We start from the raw sequence: 24664 nt of genomic DNA on the forward strand, positions 1-24664 counted from the left end.
GAGAGAGGCAAGGAAGAGAACGAGAGTGGCGAGCGAGATTCACCAGGAGAGAGGTGAAATAGCAACAGTTTGCTATGAGGTACAATTAAATCAAACTATATTTATAGCATTTAATTTGAATTAATAGTTTGCTATTATATACAATTTTTCCTTTTAAGTATTTTTAACTATGACCTAATTTCACTAGGTAAACCTTTTTAGACAATTTTTTCATGTGGTATTAATTCAGTGTTATCTAATTCGCAAGACAAAATTTTACCCTCAATATTAAGAAATTTAAAATTGTTGTACATGGTATGCCCTATATGGCACAAGTTCACACAAACGAATTTATATCCCAAAGGCACAAGTTCATAATACTAAACTTACATCTCAAGGCATAAGTTTAATATATGACCTTCTTAAGGCTTGATTGTTCTAAAATTGAATTTATGTCCCAAAACACAAGTTATGCCTTACAATGAATAAGTTCCGTCGTAGAATTTTATGCCTTTAAAAGTTCATGCATAAGCCCAAAAATACAAATTATGCCTAAAAAATATATTTTTTTAATGCATATTCATTGTATGAATATCTTCGAGGTATAAATTATAATGTTCTAAAATTATATGGTATAACCTATGCATAGCAAAAGAAATTAACTGACTCAGGAATTATTATTTTTGGCCTAGTGAATATTTGTTGGTCTTACGTATATTAAAGATATTTTTATTACTTAAAATATAAAAATAAATATTTTTTAAAAAATAAAAATTAAAAACGAACACAAAATAGGGGTATTCATAGAAATGACCAGGGACTTTTAATATAGTCCAACATGAGGATAAAGGTAAAAATAGAAGTAGTTACATTTTAATGCCAAAAGACTATAGTCTATATATGGTCAAAGAAAACTTAAATCCAGTAGATTACAAGTGAATTCAATCCTTTCTCGGACCCTCTTTAATAATTGTATAGTTCTTAATTTATTAAAGGGAAAAGCATCATAAATATTCCGTTAAACTTTCATTTATTAATTAACTTTTTTATCTTTCATTACAATATCGAATTATTTATATTCCTACCATGACTAAACTTAACATAAATATCCATAATAAAAGGAATTTCTCAAATTCGATCAAAACTATCCAATTTCATTTAAATTACTCGATCTCCTCTTTTAACCCAATTTAATTCATAACTAGTACTATTTGGGACTTTTACCATAAGATGGAACTGCCAATGAATCCCCACACTTACGAAAGATAAATAAACACAATTTCTACTGCATAAGAAAATAAAGTATTCAACCAGTGATCAACTCCAGAAGGGGTTAAATACACACTACGTTGATCTATCGAAAAACAACCTCCAACTGAAAAAAAATCATACGTAAAGAACCAAGAAACTATAGACCGTCTTGTTTACTCTTGGAACTCAGCTGAAAATTATCAGGTCTCACAAAACTGTCCCAGAAGCTTTAAACAATCTGAGGAACGTCTTTTATCAGAATATTTTTGCTTCTCACTTCGGTCAATAAGTAATAATTTTAGCTCCTTGTGCTGAAGTTCTGTTGAAAACATATAAATCAACCCAAAAATATATCTTACTATTGGATCAAAAGCGATCTTTTCTTTTACGTGCAGTGTATTTGCTATCTGCAGGAACCGCATTCCCCTTTTTCCTCATCTGTTCTTTCTTCCTCAGAACCCAGTCCCTCCCTTTGCCTTTCTTGTTCACCTTTTGCTTTTTTCTAGGCCTGCGCCTGTCAGATATGCAAACCTGCACAGTAGGGTGATGGGAGTAAAAACAAAAAAAAAAAGGTTTTGGGAGGAGGAAAGACACTGATTAGCTTCAGTGGCGGTAAGTTAAGTGCCCTTGAATTACTTACTGTCTGGTTTTCTTCATCTTCGCTACTGTCTTCATCAGAACAACTCTCTCCATCTTCACCCTTTCCTTCGGCAGTAGCGGTGCTGAGAGACGGTGGACCACAAGTGAGAACTAAGTATTCCTTCCTCCTTTTAGAACTGTGACAACAAAACAACATACAATCTTATGTCAGGACAGCAACCAAATCAAAACAAAATGAACCTTCACTTGAAAGTGCATTGTAATCATATCCTGGGGCAAAGCTAACATACATCTCAAGCACCAAAAAATTCAGGTTCCTTGGTTCTACTTTTGGTTAAGCTTACACTAACTGATACTGGTCAATTCATAATAATCTTTGTTACTAAGGCAATATCTTTTCCAAGTACAAAAGCAAAATCTTTAGCGTGATATAACGATATAAGGTAGAAAAATAACTTAATAAAAGAAAGAGTAGAAGAAATAACTAGTTTCATGCATCTTTTTGCAGCTACATAAAAAAGGGATAAAATCTTTTTGCACTTTCTGGGCCTTTATTTCAGTTACTTTGCTTGCTTCAGTCATTTCCCTTTTGTGTTCTACACATTAAAGTTTTACTTCCGAAACACAACCTAGCTTCGTCATACTAATGGAATTGACCAAATTTTAAAAAAAAATTATGTAATACAGGTTGGTCCTTTATTTGCTAAACCTCATCTTAGGCAATTAAACTGTTAATCTTTATACACCAACCCACTCTTAACAATTGTTAGGAGGGTGCTTAGTAAGAGTAATAGTCAGTTTGGCCGAACTTCTAAACTCTGTTTATTTTGAACAGTGTTCTGTCAGAAGTGCTTTTCAAAAAATACTTTTTGAGAAAAAACAGTTTGTCTTTGGCTAATCAATTTGTAAAGCAGTTCTATCAATATTAGAGCAATAGTGTGTACTTGGTCAACGTTCCAAAAGTGCCTTTGGCACATACGCTGAGCATGAGAGAGGTGTAGGGAAGTCCACAGGAGGAACTAACGGTCACAAAAGCCAGTCAGTGGTTGACAAGTGCTTATTTACTTTGATTGATGCTGCTTACAGACGGCCTAAACCATCTCAATTCAAATAAATTGAAGGGTAACATGCTACAAAAGTTCACACAACTAAGCTGTAACTAGAATGAAAAAAGTGCAACTTAGCCATATAAGACTTCCCTTTGTACATGTCAGGTAAATTTAGGTCAGGGGTGGACCATTGAGGAATGAGCTGCACTTGGGTAAACTGCTAAATTTTCAAACTATTTCACAACAAAATTAGGAAAAAAATGACAGTAAATTAAATCTATAGGTTCCTAACCTGTGTGGGTAGTCAACAACTATGCCTCCAGAAAATCCAGCTCGCATGGCAAAACCCAGAATCAGCTCTCTCTGAGCAAGATTTTCAGGATAGATCTGGAGTACTGCTCTTGCTCCCCTTCCCAAACATCTATACAAGGAACTAAAGAAAGCCCTGCAGAGTTATGAATAAAATTCATACTACTTAGATAGCTAGGAGTATGAAATCATTCAACTACAATGGCGTCATAAATGGATCATGAGGAGATTAACATCACAATTGACCAACTAACAATAAGAAAAGATTTTTTTTTACTTACTTCAATCTTATCCGAGGTTCATGACAAGATTTGTCAGCATTGCACAACCACTGCTCGGGAAAATTAAGTACATCAGAACTGATAAGCAATATGCCTTAAGAAGCTATACAAATCGGTGTGTATTGATAATTCACCCAAAACCAACTAAAGGAAATTCATACAGGTACCAAATTGAAGTCATAACCAGAGAATGTTTGCAAGGAGATGATGAGATTATGAGGACTATGGCAAGACGTGCCTCTTGAAACTTGAAAGTAGTACATAGGCTAATAATTTCATATCAAAAGCACAAAATTGATTATGAAAACACAATAGATAACATTTCACACATAACTCTAAATTGTCAAGGCTCCCCTGGTAACTATCATCATTATCAGCTCAGAAAATTGAAGATCTCAACAAAGAAGAGGGAAAAAAATACCTGCACAGCTGAGATACTGATGGCACCATCCAGAATACCAGATCGAAGCCCTAAGCCCTACGATAGATGCAAACCGATAATTTATGCCATTCTATGAAAGAACATGTACGAATTTGAACTACCCATTATTTGACAACTTGTAACATCTCTATCAACGTAAAAGTTTATCAACAGCATTATTGACACAACTCAGTTGATAAGTAATTTCAATTGTGTGCACAATCAACCAAGATAGACAACCACAATTCATGATCTTTCATCTTCTCCAGTCTTTTAGCGCACACAAAAAAAAAAATAGACCTTGCAGACAAATCATGCTGGAAAACCATAGCCAAATGACTATGAATATGTCCACTATGCCTTTGACTTGAAAATCCTAAATATAGATGATAGTTATAGCCCTCTAGGCAGAATATTCTAGAAATAAACATATCTATATTCATAGTATTTAAGAGGGCTCAGGGAAGAAATGTAAATGGTATTGATGCAAAACTCCACCTAATATATAGATGACTTGCATGCAAAATTATGAGATATGGAATTGTGGAATAACCTATTCTCAATTTGAGAGTAGCATTACAGCTTGTAAACTTGTAACCTAAAAATCATCACTTGTTTGTCATCAAAACAGAGAAGAAAAATACATCATGCAAAATGACGTTTCATATTTAGCTGGGTAAAGCTGAAGTTTTGCTTCCATGAATTGGTACTTTGTCATATTTTTTGATAGGTTCATTAGTATGCTTAATGTTTTCATGAGAAGCTAGCATGTTTAAGTCTGAAGTTATGTGCAGTATTTTCCTTTCCTTTTTGGGCACTTCGAGATTTCTCAGCTGATGAGCTTCATACACTGGGTGGTGGATCATGCAGGAGTTTTGACAACTTAAAAATGTTACAGCCCAAGCAACAGGATTATAGAATAACAACAAGGTGTATCTGGCATTTTAAATCACAATTGAGAGTAGGATGAAGCAATCAAACGAAACTATGAAACCTACCTGACCCATGTCACCCAGCATCAGATCACCCTCAACCTCACGCTCCAATGCAATATCTAGAATAAAACCACCATTTAGCGGTCTGATAAAGATCATAGCAAGATATCAAATTTTTTACTCATTTAAGAAGAAATTTACATACCAAGCATTGATTCTGATATATCCAAACCAAGCCACTGGTGTCCATGCTCAGTGAGTGTCTCCCCACTTAGACCTGATCCGCAACCTTCGGAAAACAAGAAAGAATGAAAAAATATCATTGTTTTTCCTTCACACTTTCGTTTAGCTGAATATGGTGAAATGAGTTTGAAATCTCAAAACTAAACAGTTGAATATGCAGAAACAAGCGTCTTTGCTTTAAAGATACAGCTGTAGGATCCATAAGTGCAACAATTCCAGAAGTTCCAATCTTTCAGGTTTACATGATGACCTCTACTACCTAAGTGAACTCAGAAACACAAGCAAACCTGGCTAAATTGCATAACTCTACACCAGTAAACATTGAGGCACTTTCCCATGCTACAGTATGAAAGGCCAATCAAACACTTCATTCTACTCTGATTGTTCAATAATTTAAGAAGGTGAACACTTTCCTATTTAAATTACCTATAAAACTTTCTCCACATCGAAAAAGTCAATACCTTGTAAACATGAAGACTCCTTTATGCGATAGCACCTAACAAGCTTTACTATAAACCAGAAGGACCAACCATACTTGGACAAATATAGGATATATGGAAGCTCAGAATGCTCAAATTCGTTTATTTTCATTCACAAGTATTAACTTAATGCTAAATCTAGCCCATCAAATTCTCCTTCACAAATTTTTCAGGTAATACTCATAAACATACATACATACATACCAATATCAAGAAGTAATCTTGGGACGCCATCATCTGGTAAAGCAAGAAGCTCCAATGCTCTCTCGGAAAGTTGTGTCTTTCAATAAATACAAACAGATATCAGAAGCATTACCATATAACTATAAAATTGTTCATTACAATAGGATATATACCTGTATGTCAATAATTCGAGAAGATGAGGTATATTTTCTAGCTTCATCGTCATTGTAGAAAATTTCCGGCGGTGCTAGGAGTTCCGGTCTCGACATTTTTCTGAGCTCCGGCAAGCTAATTCGATTTCTCTTTTTCCGAAGAAGAAAGGCCTAAAATTTCTGTGTTAAACCCTAGCAAAGCCCCGCGACTTTTACAGATAATTTCTCTTTGGTCCCCTGACTTCTGAACTATGTCCGTCAATCAGTTCCTTGTTTTTAATTATGTCTAATTGCCCCCGTCAATATATGAAATATTTACTTTTAAAAAAACACTATAAATTGGTTAACCCAGGCAGATATAAAAGATTGAAATTTCAATTTTATGGATTTTGAATTTTGTAATGACGATTTTAAGTGATAGTAAGGATTCAAATTTAATATTTGTATATATTAAATAAATTTGTTAACATAAATATATTATTTGAGTAAAATCTACTGAGTTCAGCTGAATTCGCATACAGGTTACTAGCTCCTCCCTGACTGAAAGCATCGGGGTTAATTTTTTCATAAAGATCAATAATATTATTTACAAAATCTTAGTAACTCTATTAGATGTAATTTGATCAATATATTCTTCAATAGATGATTGGTGTTTAGTTGGAAAAGTGAAGCAACTACTCTAAACGTTAAGTTAAGCTCACATAATGCGACAATGGGTTTGATTTGACGAATCCTCACTAATATGAATATAACTATCGCTTTTAGCGAAAATTTTCACCTTAAATTATGATGTACGCATTTTATTAGACATAAAATTTTGAAACATTTCATTTCAATGTAAACTCTAAAGAGATCATTTTTATAGTTAATAAAAGTCACTACCACCGTAAAAAAATAAAAATTAGACCTCTTTAAATTTAAGTGTGAACTTTTTGAGATATTCTCTCCAAAATTCATTGTAGGTAAAACAATTGACTAAATCATATTAAACTAAGTATTATGTTCTTTAATATATAATTTATTTGCTTGATTATTTTCTTGTACTGTGACATCTAATTATTTCAGTTATACTTACCTCAAAGCATAACTTTATTCCTTTTCAAAGTGACTTTAATATAAAATATTGTTATCGATTAAGCGTGAAAGTAACAAATATTGTGAAAAATAATACTATTTTTTTATAAGAAACAGAGACAAGGTGGGTAGCTAAAATAAACAACAATGATGTAGATGAAGATCAAGCCATGTCCAAACTTTACACAACCAAGATTACATCAAATCAGACACAAAATATTTATTTATTTATTATTAGAAAATAAAGTTCCCAAAATCAGAAAGTCTTCTTGAACATGACTTTATAAGGAGTGTCACTAAGAGCCAATAACCTTACTCCATCCTTAGTAATCAAAATCCCAACATCTTTACAAATAACTTTACAAAACTTGCACACACTTGGACAGTACACAAACTTATAACCCGACTCGAATTTCTCAATCTTAAACCAATTACCCACGGTTTTCAGACCCGGATTCCCTTCAACTCCACCCGTCACCACAAAATACTGCTTCAAATTCTCATCATACTCTCCAAGTTTCCAAATGGTTTCTCTAGCACAAATAGTCGGAGTATAAAACCTAACATTAACATCAGTGGATACACGAACGACGCTTTTTTTAGCGTCGATTCGTGTAAACACTACGGGCAATCCTTCTTGTTCCTCGTCATCCCATTGTATAATGTCCCTAGGACAAGTGTTGTTTTGTTTAACGTTGAATGGGGAAAGTCCGCCACCGCCTCTTCCTCGGATCACTGGTAAGATGAAGTAGTTAGGACCGGCTTCGACTTCGTTGCCATTGACGTCCAGAACTGGAGATAGTGATGACGATGACGATGATGCTAAGGTAAATGGAATTATTGAAAGTAGCAAAAGAATGTTCATTTTTTTTTGGTGCGTTGAATGATCAGAATTGGATGTCAATTTATAGCTAAGGGATAAGCTACTTTAATTTTTGTTGGTAGTGAAAGAAAAAAAAAATAGTGGCGGTCCCTGAAATTTTAAATCAAACGTGTTCAATGATTTTTAAAATGGGATACTCAGTCAAAAAAAAATTATATGAATAAATAATCTCTTCGAATTATATTACTTGATTTTTAATAAACCCCAAACATTTCCTAAAAAAAAATTAGTTAGAGATATAAACAAATAAAATAAAATACTTATTTGATATAAAGATATATCAAGCTAAGTAAAGGAGTAATAATATTTGACTTAAAAATAATATTATCTCTATGCTAATTTATGTGACACGTTTCATTTTTCGAGAGTCAAATAGTTTAAGTTTAACTCGAAATTTGAGCATGAAATTTGAGTATGAAATCTTCAATTTTTTTGTGATATGAGTCCTTTGGTGTGTTGAATGATCAGAAGTGGATGTCAATTTATAGCCCAGGGATAAGCTACTTTAATTTCTGTTGGTAGTGAAAGAAAAAATAAATAGTGGCGGTCCCTGAAATTTTAAATCAAACGTGCTCAATGAATTTTAAAATGGGATACTCAATTAAAATATTTATATGAATAAATAATCTCTTAGTTTTATATTACTACTTGGCGTTTGTTAATCTAAAACATTTCCTAAAAAAAATTAGTTAGAGATATAAACAAATAAAATAAAATACTTATTTGATATAAAGATCAAGCTAAGTAAAGGAGTAATAATATTTGACTTCAAAAATAATACTTTCTCTATCCTAATTTATTTATGTGACACATTTTATTTTTTAAGAGTCAAACAGTTTAAGTTTAACTCAAAATTTGAGCATGAAATTGTTAATTTTTTTAAAATAAAATTTATATATTTGTAAACTACGTAAAAATATTATAAATTACAATAATTAACAATTTAAAATATGTAAAAACTCAAAATCAAAATGTGTCATAAAAATTGAAACGGACGAAGCATGATGTTGATAACTGAAATGGATCTTGACATAAGTTGGTCAATAATGAACGCACATCTTAATTGGACTGGAGAAGTCTTCCAGAAGTTGACTTTAATGCATCTAAAAATCCATGACACTTAATTAACAGATCGAAATTTCGAAATTATGTTCGCAGTGACGTGTTTGGACATAAATATTCCAAAAAATATAGGAAGAACTTGGCAAATATTGTTTGTGTCAAATAACTTGGCATATTTGATAAACAATTAAAGTTACTAAATATAAGAAAAAATCTAGTATTTTGATTAAATTCTATTATTTGAGAAATTTTAAAAAAAATTAAAATTACCATAATTTTTATATTTTATAAATAAACTCATTGTTTATAGTGAATTGAATTTCACTCATAGTTCGGTACAAAATTTATAATCACACGTGTGTATATATATAATGCTTAATAACATACTATAATTTTATTTGTGGTAAAATAGAGAATGAAGGATTAATTATAAAAGCATTTTCAAATACTATTAAAACTAGGCTTAATTTGCTAATCAATACTTCACTTGTTTCATATATTCTAAGAAAATATATTGTTGTAGGTGAATGAAGAGATAAATTTGCCCAAGTTCTATGCTAAATATTCGAGTTATAATTAGTCATAAATATTTCTCAGTTTCATCTTAGATCAAAAGTTTCGAAAAAAATATTTCTTTAATTTTATATTCAATCAAACATCGATATATTGAAAAGTAAAATTTTTGATGAGTTTTTTAAGAAAAATCAATCGTTTATTTTTTAATGAGTTTTTTTTTTTGATAATTCAACTTTCTATTTGGCCAGGAGGATGAACAACAATGAAAAGATAAAAGAGTCGCATTTCATATCCAAGACGAAGTTAATTAACGAACATAAGCAAGATTACATAAAAAACACAATATTATTATAAACCAAACCTTTCAATTAACCATAAAAATTGACAAATTAAAAAAAAAAAATACACAATCAAAAAGTCTTCTTAAACATAACTTTAAATGGAGTGTCACTAAGAGCCAAAAACCTAACTCCATCCTTCATAAAAACCCCAACATCTTTACAAATAACTTTATAAAACTCACACACACTTGGACAAAACACAAACTTATAATCCGACCCGAATTTCTCAATCTTAAACCAATTACCCACCGTTTGCGGACCCGGGTTACCTTCAACTCCACCCGTCACAACAAAATACTGTTTCAACTTGTCATCATACGCTCCAAGTTTCCAAATAGTTTCTCTAGCACAAATCGTCGGAGTATAAAACCTAACATTAACATCAGTAGATACACGAACGACGCCTTTTTTCGCGTCGAGACGTGTAAACACTACTGGCAATCCTTGTTGTACCTCGTCGGTCTCTTGAACAATGTCTCTAGGACATGTACTATTGTGTTGTTTAACGTTGGATGGGTAAAGTCCGCCGCCTTTTCCTCGAATGACGGGTAAGATGAAGTAATTGGGACCTGCTTGAACTTTATCGCCATTGATATCGAGAACTGGAGATGATGATGAGAGTATTCTTGAGGGATTGGGTACACATAAGGTAAATGGAATAATTGAAAGTGAAAGTGAAAATAGTAACAAGAGAGTGTTCATGATTTTTATTTTTTTTCTTGTGTTAGTTTGATTTTGATATGAGTGTTTATGGCAAGTGGATGTCAATTTATAGAGAGATAAGGGTGATGATATTTTGCACGTTGGTGGATCGTCAATGTTCATTACTCGTTTTTTTTTTGGTTGTAAGGAGGAGGCGTGCGATAGTGGTGGGTCTAAAATTTTAATAATTGTAATGGCACTAAAATAATATTTTCGTACTTCTTCCGTCGTAATTTATGTGATATATTTTTTTAAGAGCTGTTTAAATAAGTTTTAAAATTGAATTACTTTAATATTTTGGGTCAATTTATTTTTTGATTTTTCATAAATTGGTTTTAATTTTATGTTTTTTTTCAAGAGATTATTATTTTTATTCATAAGAGATATTATAAAATAATAGTATATAAAAACTACCAAACGATGTGATGTAGTGGATGTGTTTGTTCCTTCTTAATCAAAGGTTTTGGGTTCAAGCTTTAGGTATGATTTTTTTTTTGACAGAGAGCACTGTCCCTCGAATAACGAACTATACGGAGTAAATTCAAATTTAATCAGACTCGAATATGAATAATAAACACTATACGGGAAGGTGTATATAAATAATTTGACCAATTCAATGCTAAAGTAATGAATTTCATAGTAGTATAAATTTGCCACCGACAAGCGCCAAAGGGAGAGGAGTGAGGACGCGGCATTCATTCATTCCTGAAATACATGTAGACCTAATTAATTAAGTAATCATTTTGGGAATGGAATGCATCAGTCAAAGATAAGGTTACACGCATTCCGCCTCAATTTATGTAATATTATTTCACTCGATACATATTAAAATTAAACTTATTTTTAAATGAGATTGGGCTCAATTCTGTAACTTTAATTTAAGAAAATTATGTATGGGAAAGTGAAATTACTATAATGATGAAGTGCTATAATATTATATTTTTTAAAAGTATATATAGTACTCCTAGTTTACCTGTCGCGTAGGGTGAAGAGACAATAAGAGATGGAAGCATATGGTTTTATTTAATTTTCATTATTTAATATTTAATCCATCTGGTTTTATTTAGTTATCATTATTTAATATTTAAATTACTGAAACCATAGGCTAAAATTGGATCGGAGCCAGCTAGTTATTATTATTTAAATTTTCAAGTTACAATAACGTGGTATATAAAAAAAGCAACATAAGATACATATTTATATACTAATGTTTTTATCACACAATTTGCTAGTAGAATACTTCAGAGAGGCACTATGAGGTGGCTGCAGCATATGGTTTGTCTGGTCACATCATTTAGATTTGAGTTAATGGTAAAAATAAAATAGTTAATTATATTTTAAGTGAATTTTATTTTTTAATTATTATTATTTTTATTAAAAGACACCTCGATGCTGAATGTCGTCTACACATATGTTATCGATAAAAAATAAATATTTGATCAACTCAATATGAAAGAGTGTGTTTTAATATGAAATGAAATGATAGTTTAAACAGTTAAAAAGAACAATTGATAATTAAGATAATATTTACGAAAAAAAGTGATAATTTAAGTATAATTTTCACCATAAACACTTTGAATATTATACTTGTTGAACGCACGTTATTTTTCTGCAATTTCGATCTGAATGGAATTCATAGTCAGACATCATTAGTTTCCATGAATTCATACTCTGCTCCTCGACAAGTGATGGTGGCCAATATAAATTTTTTATTTGGTGTCTAATAACCGTTTTGAAATATAAAGTTGATTTAGGACAAAGTATATATTGACAACTTGTTCCTGCCTTTCTTCACCTTTTCCTTTTCTAGTGATAAAAAAACAATATGCAGATTTATTTATACACTATACATTATAATTTAGATGATAATTAAAAAATGATTATTTTAATGAAAGCCTTTTGGATTTCATATCTAGTGACACTTACTTTTAATCTTTATTTTATTGTATTATATTATATTATATATATTGATGGGAAGAAAAACCAAATGAGCTCCCCTAGAAATATTATCCATCAAATTAAAACTAGTAGCTAAAACTTGCAAAATTGCTCATTCGATTAGAAAGAAAGAAAAAACTTCCAAAAATAAAAGAATTAGTATATATTAGTAATGGATATGGAGTAGTGGATCGGATGAAATTGCATGCTCCTCCGCGGTTTTGGGTTCAAGCCTTGGGCATAAAGAAAATTCTTTGTAAGGAGTGCTACCCAAATGGGGCCCTATTTGACTTGAATCTGAATTAGTCAGACTTCAATACGAATATCGAATACTGAATAAAAAATTAAAAACATAAACTATATAAGGTCAAACACCTTCAACCTTTTAATTTAGGCACGTCCCCAAGTATTAAAAAAATCCACAACCAATGTGCTATTTTCTTTATAAAAAAACACATTTTACATCTCTAATTGTCCATGCAAAATTCACAAAACAAAAATATCACTACTTACAAAATTTCAAAAAATGAAGAATCTATTGCTAATATTATTACTTTCCACCTTCATCAATTCTTGGCTTAGTGAAGCATCCTCCGCACCTGAACCAGTGTTAGACATAAATGGCAAAATCCTCCGAACACACACAACGTATTACATAGTGCCAACAAATCGCGAAAATGGCGGTCTCTCTGTAGAAACCATCGGCAATGAGACATGTCAACTTGGCGTTGTAAAAGAAAAATACGACAAAAATGGTGCTATTTTAGAATTTATCCCGGTGGATAAAAAGAAAGGTATAATACGTGTATCGACTGATTTAAATGTTGCGATTTTCAGCACGTAAAAATGTTGTCAATCGACGGTGTGGCAACTTGAGGAGTATGATCCATCGACAGGGAAGTATTTTGTTAACGTTGGTGGAGTTGATGGGAATCCTGGTTCTAAAACAATATGGAATTGGTTCAAAATTGAGAAGTATGGACATGGTTACAAATTTGTTTATTGTCCTTCAGTGTGCACTTACTGCAAAGTCATTTGCAAAGATGTTGGAGTTTATATGATCAATGAACAAAATCGTTTAGCACTCAACGATGTTCCTCTCGTGTTCAACTTCAAAAGGGAATTCAATTCTTGAAATTAAAAAGACAGTCTGGTGTACTAAGCTTCCGTTATGTGAAGCAAGTATCTATATATTAATGTAATTGAACAAATTACTTAAATAAGTTAAAACTACCAAAATGATGAAGAAAATAACTTGTCGTTAATTCAAATAATAGTGATGGACTCCATAGGGATCGAGTGTCCTATGCTAATAAACTTGTGTGTGTTTTGTTTTGCAAAAGCTCCATGTCAGATTTTTGGTTGTATAAATAAAATGTTAATTTAAATTGAATGACTTTATTGATATAAAAATAAGCTAAGTGATTTTACTATACAATTTTAATTGGATTGATCCTTTGAAAATTTACTCGAGTTATAATTTTTGCATTGTTCTTTATTTCTTTTTATTTACTCTCTAATCTATCATATTCTTTCCAAAACTTTATTTATGACTATCATCTAAAGGATATAATAGTAGTAAAACATTTTACTACCAAAAAAAGTATAATTTCTTAAAGAACTAATTATAAAGAAAAATGGTGTAATTATTTAGATTCGGCTCCTCTTCATTTTCCTCATATTCTTACTTGATTTGGAGACACATGTCACAATTCTAAATTAATGGCTGGGATTTAATTAACTAGAATAAAGCTCTAATCATAATTAAAATAATTAATTGCTTATATGTATATTTAATTTGCTCCCAAAATATTTTACAATTTGTTGCACCGCATCACGATATTATGATATTTGACATGACTTTTGATATGTGTTTTCATTTAAAAAAATATATATTTGGAACGATATGCAGCATTTATGAAGAAAAAAGTGAAATATTGAATATCACATAGAAATATATAATTACATATACAACCCATATATTTAAATAATGTGATACTAAAAAAATTATAAATGTTCCTCTCGTGTTCAACTTCAAAAGGGAATTCAATTCTTGAAATAAAAAGGACAGTCTGGTGCACTAAGCTTCTGTTATGTGTAGAGTCTGCTGAAGCAAGTATCTATATATTAATGTAATTGAACAAATTACTTAAATAAGTTAAAACTTACCAAAATGATGAAGAAAATAACTTGTCTGTTAATTCAAATAATAGTGATGTACTCCATAAGGATCGAGTGCCCTTTGCTAATAATCTTGTGTGTGTTTTGTTTTGCAAAAGCTCCATGTCAGATTTTTGGTTGTATAAAATGCTATTTCGGGAGACTAAAGTTTAAATTGAATGACTTTATTGATATAAAAATAAAGTAAGGGATTTTACTATATGATTTTAATTGGATTGATCCTTTGAAAATTTACTCGAGTTATAATTTTTGCATTGTTCTTTATTCCTTATTATTTACTCTCTAATCTATCATATTCTTTTCCAAAACTTTATTTATGACTATATATCATATAAAGGAATAATAGTAGTAAAACATTTTACTAACAAAAAAAAAGTACTATAATTTCTTAAAGCACTAATTATAAAGAAAAATGGTGTAATTATTAGATGTGACTCCTCTTCATTTATTTTCTTTCTCTTCATTTTCCTAAAATTCTTACTTGATTTGGAGACACATGTCACAATTCTAAATTAATGGCTGAAATTTAATTAACTAGAATAAAGCTCTAATCATAATTAAAATAATTAGTTACTTATATATATATATGCTCCCAAAATGTTTTTACAATTTGTTACACCGCATCACGATATTATGATATTTGACATGACTTTTGATATGTGTTTTAATTATTTTTGTTTTATATTTGGTACAATATGCAGCATTTATGAAGAAAAACAAAGTGAAATATAGAATTATCATATCGAAATATATAATTATATATACAACTCATATATTTTAATTAATAATATGATACTAACAAATTTGTAAATTAGTATTAGTATGAAAAAAAATTAGACCTTCAAATTTTGTCTACTCTATTTTAATTAAATTATCTTTTTTGTGTCATTGATTAATGAAATTAATTACATTTACTTTTTATAAAAAAAAATATATTTCTACATATGTAAGATGTTAGTATGATATAATTGAGACGTTTCTTAAAAAGTAAAAAACATAATTATCTATTACGTATATAATTATAAATAAGTCCAAGTCGAACAAACTATAAAGTAATATATATATATATATATATATATATATATATATATATATATATATATATATATATATATATATATATATATATATATATATATATATATATATATATATATATATATATATATATATATATATATATATATATATATATATATATATATATATATATATATATATATATATATATATATATATATATATATATATATATATATATATATATATATATATATATATATATATATATATATATATATATATATATATATATATATATATATATATATATATATATATATATATATATATATATATATATATATATATATATATATATATATATATATATATATATATATATATATATATATATATATATATATATATATATATATATATATATATATATATATATATATATATATATATATATATATATATATATATATATATATATATATATATATATATATATATATATATATATATATATATATATATATATATATATATATATATATATATATATATATATATATATATATATATATATATATATATATATATATATATATATATATATATATATATATATATATATATATATATATATATATATATATATATATATATATATATATATATATATATATATATATATATATATATATATATATATATATATATATATATATATATATATATATATATATATATATATATATATATATATATATATATATATATATATATATATATATATATATATATATATATATATATATATATATATATATATATATATATATATATATATATATATATATATATATATATATATATATATATATATATATATATATATATATATATATATATATATATTTAATTATTAAAGATCAAAATTTCTGGATTAAAATTTTTCAAATACCATGCACACCAAGTGACAGAACTCCCTCAGAAATAATATCCATCAAACCTCCCAAAATTGCTCATTGGATTAGAAAAGTGAAAGTCAAACAAAAGCCACACAAAAATATTTGATTTAATGTCAAAGTCAAACACCGTCGACCTATTTAGGTACGTGCCCAAGTTTTAAACAAAAAATCCACAACCAATGTGCTATATTTTCTTTATAAAAAAACACAATCCACACCTTTAAATGTCCATACAAAAATTCACCATCACAAAACCAAAATAAAAAAAATACCAATCATAGTACAAAAGTTTCAGAAAATGAAGAAATTATTCATATTACAATTTATCTCTATTTTTGCCATCTTCACAAATTCTTGGCTTTGTGAAGCATCTTCAGCACCTAATCCAGTTCTTGACATAACCGGCAAAATTCTCCGAACAGAGAAAACATATTTTATAGTTCCAATTAACGGCGAAAAATACGGTGGCGTTGCCGTGGAAACCATAGGCAATAATAATACATGTCAACTTAGTGTCATACAAAAACGTTACATTGAACCACACGGCCATGGCCTGGAATTAATACCAGTCGATAAAAAGAAAGGTGTAATTCGCGTGTCCACTGATTTAAACGTTGCAATTTACAGTACCTATGATTGTCTTCATTCGACAAGGTGGCAACTAGAGAAATATGATGGAGGGAGGTATTTTATTAATGTTGGTCCTAAGGATAGAAGGAATTGGTTCAGAATTGAGAAGTATGGGCAGGGTTATAAATTTGTTTACTGTAAAGTTATTTGTAAAGATGTTGGAGTTGTTATGGTCAATGGTCAGAGGCGTTTAGGGCTTAATGGTGCCCCTCTTGTGTTCAACTTTAAGAAGGAAATTCTTGAAGGTCGTTGAACGTATTCAGTTGCTCTAATTTCACTCTACAAATATAATAAGTGTCTATACTAATGAGGATGATGATAACTTATCCTTCATATAATAATAAATTAAACTATGCATTTTAGTTTCTTCCTTTCTTGTCAATTTTGTTTTAGGTTGTTTCATAATGTGTATTATATTGTATTATAATATACCATATTATTTTAATGAATATAACATTAAAAGATTAAAATATAGGGGTGTATTCTAATTGCGTCGTATTATCAGACTGTTTATTGTAATTAACCCTAAGTGAAAAATGAGAATAGTTTGGATTTTCGATGTCCATGTTCGTTTAAAATTAAAAGAATTTAAGTCATATATCCTTATAATAACTTAATACTATAAAAAATTTCATACTGACATTATATATTATAACTTGAACTCAAAATGATAAAATAAGCGTTTAATGGAACTATTGTATAATGAAGCAGGGTTTTATAAATATTGTGATCGATAGATGATGGGCGTATGCCGTATAGACATATAGATGATGGGCGTATGCCGTATAGACATATACTTCCTCGTAAGTCTCGCGCGTTGTAGGTGGAATGAGAAAAATATGCATGATCTCTTTGGACTTGGATAATTATCCCCAATAAACGAGTTTTTGGGGTTGAATTAGGTCCAAGATCCATTCTTTTAATACTACATCACAAAGAGTTGTTTTTTTTGTAAAAAAGGGTACTATTAATTAGTTTCAAATTTGACGAGAGGGAGTTGCTCGGATGGTAAACACCCCTCATTTCCAACCCGAAGGTTGCGAGTTTGAGTTACCAAGGGAGCAAAAGGGGTGGGAGCTTCTAGGGACCCATTACCCATTTCAATCCATTAAAAATTGGGTTGATATGTAACCTGATTGGCTCATGAAAAATCTTGTTGGAATATTTTTTTTAAACTTACTTTTCAATTTGATATGTTGTATAGCCATAATAAAGAAAAAATATTAATTTTATTCGGTACTAAAATAATTTAAAAGACAAATAAAATAATTAAGCTTAGTAAAAATTGGGTTGGGTGGGTCTTGACCCGTAATATAACCCATTATGACCCAACTTGTTTTGACCCAAGCAAATTTGGATTGAATTGGGTCTTGACCCAATTGTTGTCTTAACCCATTATGACCCGTCCATTGCCAGCCCTAAACAAAACTCGTAATCTTTCAAGCTCAAATTAAAGGCAAAAGGGATTGCAAAATACACGTATATATTTATTCAGTGACAATAAAAACAAGAAGAAGAAATAAAAGCATAGCTTACATTATTGTTCTTTTATAGAACAACTTATTGTAATGTCCTTATTCTTATTATTTTGTTATTTGTTCAATCTCAAGAAGTGAATTCTTCCTTTTTAAAATTGAACACAAGAGGCACATTACTGAGTGCCAAACGTCTCTGTCCATTTTTCATATAAACTCCAACATCTTTGCAAATAACTTTGCATTTACTGCACACTGAAGGGCAATAAACAAACTTGTAACCATGCCCATACTTCTCAATTTTGAACCAATTCCTTATAGTCTTAGGATCAGGATTTCCTTCAACTCCGCCGTCTTTAATAAAATACTTTCCTGTTTTGGAATCATACGTCTCAAGTTGCCACACTGTAGATTGATCACCACACCCGTGGGTGCTGAAAATCGCGATATTTAAATCAGTAGACACACGTATTACACCTTCCTTTGGGTTCAGTGGTAATAATGCCACAGAGCCTCCGTGCACATCGTATATTTCTTGAACTACACCAAGTTGACATTTTTCATTGCCAGTTGTTTCTAAAGAAATCCCACCATATTTGTGATTTACTGGCACTACGAAATACGTAGTGTGTGTTCGGAGGATTTTTCCGTTTATGTCCAGAATCGGATCGGGTTCAGGTGCAGAATTGGAACTTGTGAAGATGGCAAAGACACAGAGAAGAAGTAATAGCAAAACTTTATTCATTTTCTGTTTTGTTTGGATGGATATTAGGGATATATGCGATTAGTGTTTTTATAGAAGAAAAATAGCACATTGGTTGGATTTTGGTTTAATTAAAACTTTGGGTGGTGTTTGACCCTGATTGTTTTGATTGATAATATTTATCTAAAGATAACCAAATCAGCAGCACCATACATGTCAAAAACTTGGTGTTCCTAGCTGATTGTTTAATCCCAAATCATTGAAATTTATATTGGTTAATTAACAAATAAAATGAAAATGTTCGTTAATTAATTATAGTCAGGTGATACTATAAGAATATGCATAACACATACGCTATTATTAATTTGATATAAATATCTGGTGCAGATAAGTAGTTGTTTCTTTGAGGTGAACCAAAAGGACGTAATATGTGTCCCAATGGGGTCGGGTCGAATGTCGAGTCCAAGCATATAATTTATTGACAGATCGACAGATACTAAATCTCAATTCTCAAAGTCACTAATGAATATCTTCAATTCTGTAGATATAAGTTATAACTGAACAGAAAAGTAATGCATCTTATTATACAGCACAATTCAAGGCTAAAACAGAGTAACAAATTACAGATTCTTATTTCTCACTGTAAAGTACAAACATTTAATGACTATTTCCTCAATAGAAATCTTTATCAGCAAAGCAATTTTTGGGACTAAACTTGAAATTCTTTTTAACATAAAGGAAAAAGATTCAGTACATTCATATCACATTACAGTAAATCAAGAACTTGTTGAAATCAAGATTAGTGCAAGTCAAAAATCTTTCCTTGTCTTGGAAGAACTATCCATTTCCCATTAAACCATTCTTGATGAAATCTCAACACATGACGAGGGTATGCAATGTTATCTGCAGTTGTAGGGAAGTAGACATAGTACTCTTCTCCAATTTTCCCACTGATAAATCCAAACCACCATCCATCGTTGGCAAATACATCAACCATATCGTACAGACGGAATCCGTTTTCTGACATTGTTTCATCTTGATGAGGTGGAACAGGGCGGATCGCGGCTGAAGTGAACATCTCTTCCAGTGGTGCAGATTCATCATCAGTCAACAGATTCTTGTACTTGATTCTGTAATGATAAGCGCCAATGGAAGAAACAATAGTTGCTTCGTAGTAAGAACCTACGAAGCCATATACTTGACTTGCCACTTCAACTTCGTCCCCCTTTTGGAATACTTTTGTTATCTGTTGTTTCTTGAATGCTATTGATTTTACAGACTCTGTGAGCATTTCCATTCTTGATTCGTGGCGTTCCATTTCGAGAGTAGTAATGGAGATTGTTTCTATTGAATGAAAAGTGAGTAACTATGAGGCTTTGCAAGTGAATTTATAGGCAGAATATTCAGTTACGGTGATTAGGTTTCCATTTACCTAATTGTTTACTTTATTATTTTTCCTAATTTGTTAGGGACTTGAATTATGGAAACAGGAAAAAATGGGGTTAATAACTTACATGTTTACTCAATAATAAAAGCATAGCATAGTCACGCCTTATTACATTATTGTTCTTTTATAGAGCAACTTATTGCCTTATACTAATCATTATTATTACTAATCGTTATTTTTTCGATGTTAAGTGAATTCCTTTTTAAAATTGAACACAAGAGGGACATTGCTGAGTGACAAACGTCTCTGTCCATTGATCATATAATCTCAACATCTTTGCAAATGACTTTGCAATAAACAAAATCGCGATGTTTAAATCAGTAGACACGCGTATTACACCTTTCTTTGGGTTCAGTGGGAATAATGCCACAGAGCCTCCGTGCACATTGTAAATTTCTTGAACTACACCAAGTTGACATTTTTCATTGCCAGTGGTTTCTAAAGAAATCCCACCATATTTGTGATTTACTGGGACTACTAAATACGTAGTGTGTGTTCGGAGGATTTTTCCGTTTATGTCAAGAATCGGGTCGGATTCAGGTGCAGAATTGGAACTTGTGAATATGGCAACGACATAGAGAAGAACTAATATCAATACCTTATTCATTTTCTAGTGAATCTTTGTGAGTAATGTTTATTATAACAGAAAAGTACTGCATCTTATTATTAAATAGCACAGTTCAACTCTAAAACAGAGTAACAAATTCATATATTCTAGTTTCTCACTATACAGATTACAGCATATCGAAATCTTTATCAGCAATATAACAATTTGCGACTAAACTTGAAGAATTGGCATAAAGAGAATGATTAACAAGTCGCATTCATATCAAATTACAGTAAATCAAGAACTTGTTGAAATCAAGATTAGTACAAGTTGAAAATCTTTCCTTGTCTTGGAAGAAATATCCACTTTCCATAAGACCATTCTTGATGAAATCTCAACACATGAGGAGGGTATGCAATGTTATCTCCAGTTGTAGGGAAGTAGACATAGTACTCATCTCCAACTTTCGCACTGATAAATCCGAACCACCATCCATCGTTAGCAAATACATCAACCATATCATATAGACGGAATCCATTTTCTGACATTGTTTCATCTTGATTAGGTGGAACAGGGCGGATCTCGGCTGCAGAGAAAACATCCTCTAGCGGCTCAGACTCATCATCTGTCAACAGTGTCTTGTACTTGATTCTGTAATAATCATCGCCAGTGGAACAAATAATAGTTGCTGCGTAGTAAGAGCCTATGAAGCCTAATTCTTGACTTGCCACTTCAACTTCATCACCCTTTTCGAATTCTTTCGTTATCTGTTGTTTCTTGAATGCAATTGATTTGATTGACTCTGAGAGCATCGCCATTCTTGATTGATGGAGTTGCACTGAATTCATTTCTGTAATGTTGATTGGGGCCATTATTGTGAACTCTATGGAGATTGATTGACTCAATTGAACGAAAAAAGTGAGCAACTATGAGGCTTTGGTACTGAATTTATAGGCAAAGACTAAATAAGGAATTATTTTCCTGTTTTCTTTTGTTTTTTCCTGGAATGACCCGGAATAGGTATTTCCAATTTTTATATTTTTGATTGGTTTATATCTTTTTTTTCTTTCCTAATTTATTATGGACTATGGCAAGAGGAAAAACTGTGATGGAATTTTTCCCACTGGAAATCGGAATGGTTTCTACGAAAATACTTGTCTACCCCTTAAATAAGTAAGTGCATAATAATTAATTTTTCTATAATGAATCAAAAACTGAAATCTGACACAAAATTTATTACTTTTATTGCACTTTAGGCTTAGAGATTGCGTAGTAGTCAGCGAAGCTGCGTCGGGGGCCAACATATTGTTCCCACATCGGCAGTGCAACACATAAACTCCATCTTTATGAGGCTTCATACCAGGAGCATATGTCACGACCTTACTTGAACAGGATCTGTTCTATAGGCTCGTACCACTGTATCCTTGATTCTAAGGAGACAGGAAACCAAGTCTGGTTGATGAAGCATGGCCATGTGACCAGAGCGTGACTAACAGCCTATCATGGCTCTTTGAGCTGTGGTTGCAGTAGATGATCGTTCCTAGACCTGATCTCATGCCTAGGATGGTCCCATGGCTGTCTGACAGACTTCTTTCTTTTTGATTTCCGATTTCCTCTTGGACAAGCCCAGAAAGAAAGGGCGGCTTTCTAATGTATCAAATATAGCCCAGAATGATTGTCTCGACTTTATTTTTGCCAATTCAACATTCAGCCTATGGATATCGTCAATTTGAAGCCTAAAAGAGTTGTTGAAACTTAGTCTTAACTAAAACAAAAGAGAAATCATGAATGATACTATCATGTTGGTCAAGGTCAGTACAGCCAGCAAGTATTTAGCTAGTATGTACATAAGCTGTTTCTTCGTGGTGAACCAAAAGGACATAATATGCATCCCAACAGGCCCAAGCATACAATTTTCAGCATTTACAAATGTTAAGGGGCTAGTTATACTCTCTTAGTATAGCCTGTATATAAATAAGATCTGAATAATTACCGTATTTAACAAAAGTTTACGAGTGTATCCTGGACAATTAACCTGTATTCATAATCTTGACAGCACTCGCTACAACGTCTCACAGTCAAAAAGATTTAGATGTAATAAACAAAATACTCATACAGCCTTATCCAAAACTGCAATGTTTTGAATTACTGGTGCACATCCATCTAATCTCCACCATTTTCAAGAAAGTTTCAATGTCCTGTAGCTGGAACAAAACTAGCACATGAAACATATTGCCTCAAAATCAATAAAATAATATGCTTCAATCTTATTCATTAAAAAGGGAAAAAAAATGGAGCTTCAAACCTAGATTAAAAGCATTCCAGGTTAGACTCTCAAGAAAACTGTTCTATAATTGGGGAGGGGATAACGGATTACTTCTTCGTGGTGAACCAAAAGGACATAATATATGTCTCAATTGGTTGGGTCGGGTCCAATCATACAATTTTCAGCATCTACAAGTGTTAAGAGGCTAGTTGTGTGCAAGTGAAATCGTGATCTTTGTTACAAGTTGTAAGTTACAACAATGCTAAAAGATGGAGTTTCAAAGCTAAAAAATTGAGAAAATCATTACTGCCACTGATTGATCATTACTTCTAATTCAAATATTAATGTTGCAACTGATATTTGTAACATAACTCATTATTATTAACTAAATTCTTGAGCCATTAATCCTTTTTCCAAACTGCAGCAATTTTTTAGCTTTGAAACTCCATTGTGATCATTTGAGTTCTTCAGACCTATATATACTTATATTCTTTATCTTTGGGAAGATAAGTGATTTAGTTTTATATTAGAAGAATTTGTTGAATTATGACATACATCTATATCGAGTTTAAAAATGGTGTCTTTGACATGCCTCAAACTTTCAAGAATTCTCTACAAGCTTTGTGATGAGTTATATTCCATAAGATTTCCAACTCTGATTGATCCACTCAAATTCATTCTTCCCTTTTTTGTTTCTTTTCCAGTTTCTGATTGTAGCTATATATATAAAAAAAACATAAGACGGTATATTCAAGACTTAACATTAGACGGCATTGAAGAATATGTTCAATTCTGTAGATATAAACCTGAATTTGGGTGTATCACCGACAGAAAAGTAATGCATCTTATTATACAGCACAATTCAACTCTAAAACAGAGTAACAAATTCATATATTCTCGTTTCTCACTATACAGCATATCAAAATCTTAATCATCAATATAACAATTTGCGACCAAACTTGATGAATTGGGATAAAGAGAATGATCAATTAAGTCGCATTCATATCAAATTACAGTAAATCAAGGATTTCTTGA

The 24664-nt window shown here is 30.7% G+C and overlaps 9 protein-coding genes across 9 annotated transcripts; 2 read left to right on the forward strand and 7 right to left on the reverse strand.

Moving 5' to 3' along the window:
* Positions 1-1245: 1245 nt before the first annotated feature.
* On the reverse strand, positions 1246-6123 carry LOC102597209 (probable 18S rRNA (guanine-N(7))-methyltransferase). Its single transcript, XM_006347313.2, has 9 exons — positions 5904-6123; positions 5752-5827; positions 5031-5114; positions 4889-4944; positions 3891-3947; positions 3470-3519; positions 3172-3324; positions 1871-2006; positions 1246-1761 (listed from the first exon to the last, which is right to left on the reverse strand). The coding sequence occupies exons 1-9, from the start codon at positions 5997-5999 to the stop codon at positions 1597-1599; spliced, it is 873 nt and encodes a 290-aa protein (XP_006347375.1). The 5' UTR covers positions 6000-6123; the 3' UTR covers positions 1246-1596.
* Positions 6124-7081: 958 nt separating this feature from the next.
* On the reverse strand, positions 7082-7847 carry LOC102597537 (miraculin-like). Its single transcript, XM_006347314.2, has one exon. It carries the CDS (start codon positions 7819-7821, stop codon positions 7213-7215), a length of 609 nt encoding a protein of 202 aa, XP_006347376.1. The 5' UTR covers positions 7822-7847; the 3' UTR covers positions 7082-7212.
* A 1915-nt stretch (positions 7848-9762) lies between these two features.
* LOC102597848 (miraculin-like) lies at positions 9763-10512 on the reverse strand. The gene has a single exon (XM_006347315.2). It carries the CDS (start codon positions 10458-10460, stop codon positions 9828-9830), a length of 633 nt encoding a protein of 210 aa, XP_006347377.1. The 5' UTR covers positions 10461-10512; the 3' UTR covers positions 9763-9827.
* A 2412-nt stretch (positions 10513-12924) lies between these two features.
* On the forward strand, positions 12925-13533 carry LOC107060642 (miraculin-like). The gene is made up of 2 exons (XM_015308746.1): positions 12925-13192; positions 13295-13533. Exons 1-2 carry the CDS (start codon positions 12925-12927, stop codon positions 13531-13533), a joined length of 507 nt encoding a protein of 168 aa, XP_015164232.1.
* A 3326-nt stretch (positions 13534-16859) lies between these two features.
* Positions 16860-17444, forward strand: LOC102598156 (miraculin-like). Its single transcript, XM_006347316.2, has one exon. It carries the CDS (start codon positions 16860-16862, stop codon positions 17442-17444), a length of 585 nt encoding a protein of 194 aa, XP_006347378.1.
* A 1215-nt stretch (positions 17445-18659) lies between these two features.
* LOC102598489 (miraculin-like) lies at positions 18660-19427 on the reverse strand. Its single transcript, XM_006347317.1, has one exon. The coding sequence runs from the start codon at positions 19409-19411 to the stop codon at positions 18797-18799; it is 615 nt and encodes a 204-aa protein (XP_006347379.1). The 5' UTR covers positions 19412-19427; the 3' UTR covers positions 18660-18796.
* Positions 19428-20168: 741 nt separating this feature from the next.
* LOC107060643 (uncharacterized) lies at positions 20169-20687 on the reverse strand. Its single transcript, XM_015308747.1, has one exon. It carries the CDS (start codon positions 20685-20687, stop codon positions 20169-20171), a length of 519 nt encoding a protein of 172 aa, XP_015164233.1.
* A 331-nt stretch (positions 20688-21018) lies between these two features.
* LOC102604952 (miraculin-like) lies at positions 21019-21423 on the reverse strand. The gene has a single exon (XM_006347424.1). The coding sequence runs from the start codon at positions 21421-21423 to the stop codon at positions 21019-21021; it is 405 nt and encodes a 134-aa protein (XP_006347486.1).
* Positions 21424-21683: 260 nt separating this feature from the next.
* LOC102598825 (uncharacterized) lies at positions 21684-22235 on the reverse strand. The gene has a single exon (XM_006347318.2). It carries the CDS (start codon positions 22233-22235, stop codon positions 21684-21686), a length of 552 nt encoding a protein of 183 aa, XP_006347380.1.
* Between the last annotated feature and the right edge of the window lie 2429 nt (positions 22236-24664).

Source organism: Solanum tuberosum, unplaced genomic scaffold (genome assembly GCF_000226075.1).
Source record: "Solanum tuberosum cultivar DM 1-3 516 R44 unplaced genomic scaffold, SolTub_3.0 scf00087, whole genome shotgun sequence".
Taxonomy (NCBI): domain Eukaryota; kingdom Viridiplantae; phylum Streptophyta; class Magnoliopsida; order Solanales; family Solanaceae; genus Solanum; species Solanum tuberosum.

Bases quoted from the DNA above. Each gene is read 5' to 3' on its own strand.
- LOC102597209 (XM_006347313.2), bottom strand. From the start codon at position 5,999: ATGTCGAGACCGGAACTCCTAGCACCGCCGGAAATTTTCTACAATGAC. The intron at 3,325-3,469 runs GTAAGTAAAAAA...ATAACTCTGCAG, and splicing joins GAACCTCGGATAAGATTGAA to GGCTTTCTTTAGTTCCTTGT. The intron at 2,007-3,171 runs GTTAGGAACCTA...TTGTTGTCACAG, and splicing joins GTTGTTGACTACCCACACAG to TTCTAAAAGGAGGAAGGAAT.
- LOC102597537 (XM_006347314.2), bottom strand. From the start codon at position 7,821: ATGAACATTCTTTTGCTACTTTCAATAATTCCATTTACCTTAGCATCA.
- LOC102597848 (XM_006347315.2), bottom strand. From the start codon at position 10,460: ATGAACACTCTCTTGTTACTATTTTCACTTTCACTTTCAATTATTCCA.
- LOC107060642 (XM_015308746.1), top strand. From the start codon at position 12,925: ATGAAGAATCTATTGCTAATATTATTACTTTCCACCTTCATCAATTCT. The intron at 13,193-13,294 runs GTATAATACGTG...ATCCATCGACAG, and splicing joins CCCGGTGGATAAAAAGAAAG to GGAAGTATTTTGTTAACGTT.
- LOC102598156 (XM_006347316.2), top strand. From the start codon at position 16,860: ATGAAGAAATTATTCATATTACAATTTATCTCTATTTTTGCCATCTTC.
- LOC102598489 (XM_006347317.1), bottom strand. From the start codon at position 19,411: ATGAATAAAGTTTTGCTATTACTTCTTCTCTGTGTCTTTGCCATCTTC.
- LOC107060643 (XM_015308747.1), bottom strand. From the start codon at position 20,687: ATGGAACGCCACGAATCAAGAATGGAAATGCTCACAGAGTCTGTAAAA.
- LOC102604952 (XM_006347424.1), bottom strand. From the start codon at position 21,423: ATGAATAAGGTATTGATATTAGTTCTTCTCTATGTCGTTGCCATATTC.
- LOC102598825 (XM_006347318.2), bottom strand. From the start codon at position 22,235: ATGGCCCCAATCAACATTACAGAAATGAATTCAGTGCAACTCCATCAA.